The sequence below is a fragment of the Microplitis demolitor genome, chromosome 1 (assembly GCF_026212275.2).
Source record: "Microplitis demolitor isolate Queensland-Clemson2020A chromosome 1, iyMicDemo2.1a, whole genome shotgun sequence".
Classification (NCBI taxonomy): Eukaryota; Metazoa; Arthropoda; class Insecta; order Hymenoptera; family Braconidae; genus Microplitis; species Microplitis demolitor.
This window is the reverse complement of record NC_068545.1, coordinates 14,166,428-14,174,980: the sequence shown is the minus strand read 5'-3', so window position 1 is coordinate 14,174,980 and position 8,553 is coordinate 14,166,428. Positions and strand designations below refer to the sequence as shown.

At 40.6% G+C, this 8,553-nt stretch overlaps 1 protein-coding gene across 1 annotated transcript; it reads left to right on the top strand.

The window, feature by feature from the left end:
* The first annotated feature begins 1,308 nt into the window (after positions 1–1,308).
* LOC106693377 (uncharacterized) lies at positions 1,309–7,867 on the top strand. Its single transcript, XM_053740647.1, has 4 exons — positions 1,309–6,906; positions 6,997–7,218; positions 7,295–7,606; positions 7,715–7,867. Exons 1-4 carry the CDS (start codon positions 6,676–6,678, stop codon positions 7,865–7,867), a joined length of 918 nt encoding a protein of 305 aa, XP_053596622.1. The 5' UTR covers positions 1,309–6,675.
* Positions 7,868–8,553: the final 686 nt, after the last annotated feature.

Here is an 8,553-nt window from a genome sequence, read left to right as displayed (position 1 = left end):
CGACCGAGGATGCCCATGGGACGTGGGTATTCTCGCCCAAACAGTACCTCTGGGGAACTGCTGTTGCCATAAGTCGGGTCTAATAGCCAGCTTGTGACAACAAGCCAGAGCTGAATGGCAGGACAAGAGTTGTTCGTCTTGGTTACAGGAGACTTAGCAACCGGAAACCAATTCAGTGATGGAGTTAGTCCTCCAGCAACGATACCAAATATAATAACTACATCAATAATACCAACAATCAGCACTCCCTCGATAACAACAACGAGGATTACGATGACTACACCTAGTACATCTACAACTACTCCAATAGTATCATTATCACCGATAGCAGAAAGTAATAGAAACCCCTCGTTGGAAGCCATGTCAGGGCAGGGGATTCCACCTGACATGCTATCTATATTCAACCGAGTTGAGAACAGTACACAACAAGTGCGAAGAACGAACGCATCACAAAGAGAGATTAACAATAATAATATTGATACTATCAACCAATTGTCTCAAATGTTAAATGAAATGATGTCATCGCAACGGACACTAATCGAAAGAATCCACGCATTTGAACATAGGTCACCAGCAAATACCTCAATTACACCTGTAGACCTGCATTCTCCAAATCTGCAGCTAGTTGGTTCAACCGGGAACCAGGTAGGTCACGGTCTGGCGAGGGGGGAGGTAGCTGCAGCTCATCCAGTTAGTAATAACCATCAACGACTAACGTTGGATCCACAAGGACTGCAATACACTCACCAACCGATACCTCAAAACCAGTCTCAGTAACAACCACTAGAGCCGGCTGTACCATATTACCACAATACCTTACAGAGTTATACACTAGCTCAGGCATATAACTATGAAGGACTGCCAGCACCAAACCAATCACGGGGACAAACACATTCAAGAAGGCCCCCAACACCTTTGTATGAAAACCAGTACGAGGCCTACCAAAATAACAATCGATTTAGACCAAGTGATTATGCTCAGGTAGATATTCGTTATGCCAACACACTCAGGGCACCAGCGAAAATGTCAGCATTTCGTCCAGTAGCACAGGAAAGCTTTGGGGGATACCCAAGAAATTTGTTTGACGAAATAAGATGAAAGGATATACAGCAGAGCTTAAAATTATGGACATTACGTTTTCCCTAAGAAGGTATTACAGTGAATGACTTCTACATAGAGCGGAAGCATGCGCCAACCGGGAAAATTAGTCAGAACAAGAACTACTTAAGGTGGTGAGTTATGTACTACAAAACGGAGCATCACGATGGTACGATGCTTATTACGCACGCTGGACTACGTACGGTCAATTTAAAAATGAATTTAAAAAAGCATTTGGTAGTCCAGCCACTGACCACCAGATCCTCATGAATATCAGCAAAATGAGGATGAAAGAAGGAGATCACGTGCCGGAATTTGTGATTGGAGTACAGCAAAAATACCAGTCAATGCAAGCACCACCCTCATAAGCCGAGCAAGTGGAGAACATTAGGAACCATCTCACAGATGACTTACGCATGCTCGTATTTAGCAGGCCAGTGTACACGTACGAGGATCTCTTGGACGTGGTACACGAGGCATCGAGATGCATTCAAGAGGGACAAAAAACAGCATCCAGTGATAAAACGGTCCGGTTCAGAGAAAAATCTCGTTTCGGCTTATTACACACTGCAGAACCTGACGATGATTGAAATGGAATTCACTACGTGTAATGCACTAAACAATTTCTCATCTCAGCCTGGGCGAGGGGGATACAATTCTAAATATGGAGCACAAACAAGGGGATATCAGAGATCCTCAAATTTTGTTCCAGCTCAGATTCAAGGATCGGGGACGCGGAATTTATCGAACGCAAATAACGGAGATCAACCGGCTCTAGCAACAAACTTTGGGTATAATCAAACCCCCATATATATACCCAGAGGTAACCGCCCCTGTTTTAAATGTGGGATACCGGGACACACATTCGATGTCTGCGAAAACCCAAGACAAGATGTGTGTAATATTTGCCACGCGTTTGGTCATACAAGGTTAAACTGCAGTTTAAGGAAGACGGGGGTTGCCACTTCTTTCCAGGTAACAAATCAACTACGAGACAATAGCCTAGTAGAGTCTATTGACACACAAGAAAGTACGCGGGAAAAAAACAAGTAGTACCTGTTCTCTCAGATTCCCCTAAAGAACAGGTTAAATCGGAAATTGTTAACGCGGGGATAAAAATAAACACAAAAACAAAGGCTACTAAGCATCAAACTAATAATAATTGCAGTATAAATAATAAATCCAGAACCAAAGATGAGGATAAAATGAAAACAAACAAGCAGAAGAAACGTATGAGAGGGAGAGAAATAAAAGATCGAGCCAGAGTCTCAGCGGCAGTAGATACGGCCCATCGGTCCGACGCCACGTACACTGATACGAGTGGGGAAATAGTACTCTCTGGGTTAGTAGCTCAACTGCCAGCTGTTCATTTAGCTCGAGACATAGCGTACCACAAGTTAAGTGGGGACGGTGCGCGGGCCTCTGAGCAACGATCAACTACTCATTCAATAACAGAAGTGAGGGGTCGGTCGGCCATCATGAATTCAAGCGTGAGTGGGGATAGCAAGACAGCCTCCGGCGCATGCTCGCTTACCGGCGGGACGAATACAATGTTTAAATCAGAAAAGCTTGGAGTGAGTGCAAGTAATTTTAGGTTAAATAAATTAACGAATGATTCTTACCCAATTGATGTAGGTTTAGTTAATGAAGATGATAAGAATAATTTAGAAAATAAGTATAGTTTAATCGATTTTAAATTAAGCGGGGAGACTGAAGCAGAGAGAACTCTACCACCCGGGGAAAGGCCGGCTGAAGGTCATTGGATTTCGCCACTTCCTTTGGAGTTGGATAAAGAGGGTAATGAATTTACTCAAGCAAGAAATCAGGTGGGGGAATTTACCCAAGATTTACCACTATTCTTGTGCATGAATGTAAATATACACCTGATATCGGAAGACAAAGTTATGGACTTGATATGTCATTGCCAGTGCGAGTTAGATGCAGACGTAGCTCACCAGGTTGTTTTCTTATTTGAAAATCAATTTAAGCTTACTGCCCCAGAGGAAACTTATTTCCAAGAGATTTTACCAGTATATGAGAATGAGCGTGAAGAAGCTACATGGGAGGCGGAATTGGATTCTGGGTCCGAGCCAGAAGCTCAGACACTGAAGAAGTTCCTCTGGACAGTTCAACATGCCACCCGAGCTCTTCTCGAGAATCCTTTCTCCCTAATATTTTAAAACTCCAACCATTATCAGCAGCGGTGAGATATAAGCTTGCTGATCGGAAAATTTTTATCTCAGGTACAGGTTCACGTGCACCTACTATCACAGCAAGAATACCCGTATCCATATGGATTTTTGGGGTAAAATTGAATGGTATGAAAGGTCTTATATAAATGCTAAGGTATATGAGAACATCAATAAATATGCCTCCGGGGAGCTCGAAATTGATGAAACTCACAAACGAGGAGTGCTCCTAGCAAATTATACTTCCTGCAAGACGTGGCGCACCATTTATTATCCAAATAGACTTAGTAGCGGGTGAACAATATTTTAGCATCCTGGATGACTTAAGCCACTTTGTGGTACTTAGGATGGATTTCGCTATCCAGTTTGGGTCGTCATCAATTGTGAAACTCGGACGTGGCGGTTGAGCGCCAGTTCAGTTGAATACCGATTTAAAAATATCTCTTGTCGGTGTCACGATCGAAGTGAGTGAAGGCAACGGGCGAAAGGGTAATTTGAAATCTATTATTTAATATCAGAATGCAGATTTTCCTTTTTCTATAACTCAGTCAAGGAGTTCGATTGAACCTCACGTGGTTAGTGTGAGAATATAGGGATTTAAGCACCGATTATTAATTAATAGATTAATGTATGAAATTATTTTTATTCTGTCATCCAACCAAGGAATTAGAATCACGTGGCTGATATAAGAATGTTATAATTTCATGTTACTCTACAACTTATTTGTCTAATTGTACCGAGCGGATGTACTATAGACGGTCCCGTTCAATGACCTGCGTGGCGTTAGGGTAGGTCAGGGATTTTCTAAGCGAGAGGGATATTGGGTCGATGAATATGGGCCCTCGAGAAGACCGTGTTCTTTCTCTGTCTTACTTTAAAGTTACTATGACTTAAATTACCAGCACTCGAATGCCAGAGAAAAGGACAGTAAATGAAAAGACAAATGTATACAAAAAAAACATGTGTAGTATATTGACAGATTTTAATTTTACAAAATATTATAATAATGAACTTACCCCAATGGGTTGATATACCTGCACACACACTCACTTCAGATTCACCAATTTGAATCTTGTGTACACAGGAGGTTACAATGTTTTTATGGTTTTTATTGAGATTTACAGATTAAATCTTTTCACGAGAATGCTATGCACGCTGAACCGATAGGCTGGCTTTGCTTTCTAGTGAATTTACGATGATATATATATATATATTCTTTAAATGATTTTTATAAGAAGTATTAACTATTCTTGAACAAGGACTCCGATTGCTTAAGCGGTGGACGTCACGTGAAAGAGTTTAGTTAATTTTATCGCGAACTCAAATGATTTTACTCTAGGTATCCAACCTAGGAGTCCAGATGCCTAGGCGTAGGACCTCACGAGGAAAGGTTTTAAAAATAAAATTCAAGTCGCGTAATTTATATTATAAATAAAAGAATCGAGTTGCGATTATCGATCTAGGACCCCCGATTGCCTAAGCGTGGAGCGTCACGAGAACGAATTTTGAAATCGACTCAGTGAGTCTTACTCGTGGATGAATCCGATTATCGATCTAGGACCCCCGATTGCCTAGGCGTGGAGCGTCACGAGAACGAATTTTGGATTCTTACTCGCGGATAGATCCGACAAGGGTTTTAGTTGCGGCGGTAATGACTGACTTTGATTATTTTTCCGGGGTTTTTATATGAAAAAGTTTGAAAGAAAAGTGGGGCCGAAGATGCCTCTTGCATAGGTTAAAGACGAAGAAGACAATAATATAGAAGGGTTTGATTTCTTTTAGACAGCTGAGAATGACATTTTATTACGGGAGTTCTTGGAATTTTGTAGTAAACAGGATGTAAATAGAAAAATAAGTCCGTGGTGTACTGCTTAAAAATAATGTAATTAATATATGATGACATTTATGATCGATATATTACATACTCTAGGAAAATATAATTTTAAAAATAATACAAAATTGAGATGAAAAATCTCTAGTGATAGGTGAAGGAACGGAGAGGTTCTGTGGGGGACCATATAAATTTTTAGAGACTGCGTGTCTATGATGACATTTATTATCAATATTTTAGGTGATTCCGAGAAATGTAATTAAAATTTAAAATAGAAGAGCTTCCTATGGTGGAAAAGGGAAAAGTAAGAATCCGCGGGAGACCGTGAGATTCTGTAAAAACGATGTTTCTCCAAAATATATAGTGACATTTATTACCGATATTTTGGACACTTCTGAGAAATGCAATTAAAAATTAAAAATAAAATAAAATTAGAGATAGATTTCTACATTGGAAAAGAAATAGTAAGGATCCGCGGGAGACGTGAGGCCCATTGGTAACAGATGGTTAAAATAGAAAGGTCGTAAAAATTTGAGTTGAACTAGAACAGGGAAATGTTTTGACAAATTTATTGAGCCCTTTTCGGTGACTTTTATGATGACAAGGGACTCGCGGCCGCGGAAGATTCAGAGAAATCTTTTCGTGGGACATCTGGAAGACATTAAGTCGGTGGATTCTTTATAAGGGATCGGCCGTAGTGGTGCAGCTGTGCATAGAGAAAGAAAGACGTACTATTTTCTAGTTGCTTGTTCTTATCTACGTCTCTCTCTCTTGTAACTTGACCGCTCATACTCGCATACCTTTCTGTGGGAATTCAGAGCAAGCCCAAAATACGTCATAGATATCCACATATGGTCAACGTACGCATACATATAACACTCACATATGTACAAACTCATGCACATATACACAAGTGCGGATACTCCTGTATTATTGTATCTTTGGTGAGTGTGCTCCGAATTCTCCAGGTTAATTCTTATAAAATAAAAAAAAAATAAGAGAAAAATAACTGAATTTAAGGTTCAGTTGAGTGGTGACTCAGGTGTACCGATTGTTACATCTCTACCCCCAGAGTCGTCATCGCCCTCGATGACATTAATTTATGCAAGGAAATTTCTTTGCTTAAATGTAAATGAATGAGGATAGGTCAACCTGAATCACCAATCAATTAATTTTTAAAATTGAATTATTTGTTACAATTATGCTCGATGATCGGAAAAATCCTTGGACTTCAAGTGGTAGTTGCTTGATGGCTTGGCACATGTGTTGGCTTCTTCTCTCTCCTTTTAAGGGACAGTGCATCTAAGGGTGATGGTGACATATTTTAGTTAATTCTAAATTTCTTAGCGTTGTCCTTGTGGGCGTTGTCTTAGGCGTTTTGTTTTCTTAAATGTTTGGGGTAGTGGGAAGAATTTTGAAACTCGATTGGTTCTTCTCGAATCCTACCCTTGTGGATCTTTGTATCCTTCGTGGATTTAAATACCTGTGATTTTCTCGTGATCATCATTCTCTGGTTTTCTCCTTGTCGTGACAAGTTAAAGTTATAGTGAAGTGAAAATGTCTTTTGTAATCAAGACTGAAGAACTTGAGTCGACGGAAGAAATCATCGTCCAGGAGGACGTGTCATCTGATCAGCTGGCTGTTCCATTTGAGGACGGCTTTGTAAATTCATTGTCCGTCGAGATGGATCCGTTAGGGGTCCCATCAGAAAATTTATTCAGGGAGGACCAGTGGATTTGCGGCTCTGGACCCTCTGATGTAAATCCAGAGGTTCAATCCATAGTGGAGGTGAGTGCATTACGTATAAATATAATTACAAATTCTTTTTCTTTCCCTTCCTTATTTGTTTAATTATATGTTCATGTTGTTCTCTTACAGGAGTTGCTGGTGCAGAACCAGCGATTGATGCAACTACAGCAACTGCCGATCGATTTATCGGGTTCAGGGGACCAAGTGGTTGAGCCGGTCCCTTCAACGTCGTCGGGGGACGTTGAGATATGGAGATTGTTGACTCGGCCGGCTCGTCGCAAGTCGGTGTACAATCGTTGGGTGCGCTGTCCAGCCCCGGAAGGGGTTCAGTCGACACCTCAGGCGCTACAGGTATGTACTTGTATATAGTTATTATTATGATTATTCTCTCTTGCATGTGTTACATTCGTGTACTATTTGTTTTCAGGAACATTCGAAAAAACGGAAGCGGTCCGAGTCAGCATCCGGTGGAAGCCGAGGTGTCCCTGAACCGAAGATTCATCCACAGAAAGAAATTAAGTTCCTGGAGCATTCCAGGGTCCGGGTTATCTGTGGCGACACCATGGCAGTAAACGTGCCATTCAGATTGACGTTCGTGGAGGGTCACACCTACCCATTACCCTTCACGGATCCACTGGTGGGTTTACTGGCGCCGATGACGTCCTTGGAGGCAAGCTGGTTGGTAGGAACCTTGCCTTGGCCCTTGATGGGAAATTTCATTTTTGAGTCCCTGTTGGCGGTAAGCTTCCTTTTCTTTATACGTATATGCATACACAGTCACACACATAAACATATGTGTATGTAGGTATATATATGTATATGTAATTTTTCCATGATTTTGTTACAGTTGGTCGTGGCGATGTGTCCCATGCACCTATGGGACCTGGCGGAAGGATCACCTCCTCGCATAAGGATAATAATCGAGGAGCTGTGGGACAAATGTTCTTCACGGGTGGCTCGCTGTGTGTACTGCGGCAATGGTCGTCGAGCGCAGCAATAATTAATATATATATATATATATATATATATATATATATATATATATATATATATATATATATATAATAAATTTTATGTACGTCACTGTAAACTGACTTTTGTTTTATATTAATAAAAGAAAGAAAATTTTTCTTTAAATATCTGCGTAATTACTTGTAGTCATAAGATTTTCCTAGACTTCCTTTTCCTCTTCTTCATGTAGTTAGTAAGTTTGTTTAGATCTTAATGTCTTTGCGCTCTCTGTTCTGCTGTTTTATGCTGCTGGTCATCGTTGGTTGATATTCTTTGTTCTTATACATTATATCCTTGTAAAGAAAGACATTTATCTTTTAGTTTTAGCATTAAGATTTGTCTCAAAAAAATCGTATCCTTAATGCCATCTCGAGTCGTGCGAGAAGGTAAAGGTTGGGATTTATCATTGAATGAATTCATTTGCTTTTACCGGCTGGTAAGAGCAACGAATTTGTGAGAGCAACAAAATATAAGAATAAAGCCATCACAGCACTTGTTTCGTTCTAGGGTTTCCTTCCTTATTTCTCCTATAGATGTTTCCCTTTGGAAAAAGGATGGGACGTTGAGGCAAGCACGCTTGCTTCAAGTGGCCCCAATGAATCTTTCCTCGTTGTTGTTGATGTCTGGGACTGAGTCGTGTGTCGGTGCATCTGGTAGGTTCGTTGACTGCCCATG

Excerpts from the sequence above, each read along its gene's own strand:
- LOC106693377 (XM_053740647.1), top strand. The coding sequence starts at position 6,676 with ATGTCTTTTGTAATCAAGACTGAAGAACTTGAGTCGACGGAAGAAATC. Across the intron at positions 7,219-7,294 it reads CGACACCTCAGGCGCTACAG|GAACATTCGAAAAAACGGAA; the intron begins GTATGTACTTGT and ends ATTTGTTTTCAG. Across the intron at positions 7,607-7,714 it reads TTTTTGAGTCCCTGTTGGCG|TTGGTCGTGGCGATGTGTCC; the intron begins GTAAGCTTCCTT and ends ATTTTGTTACAG.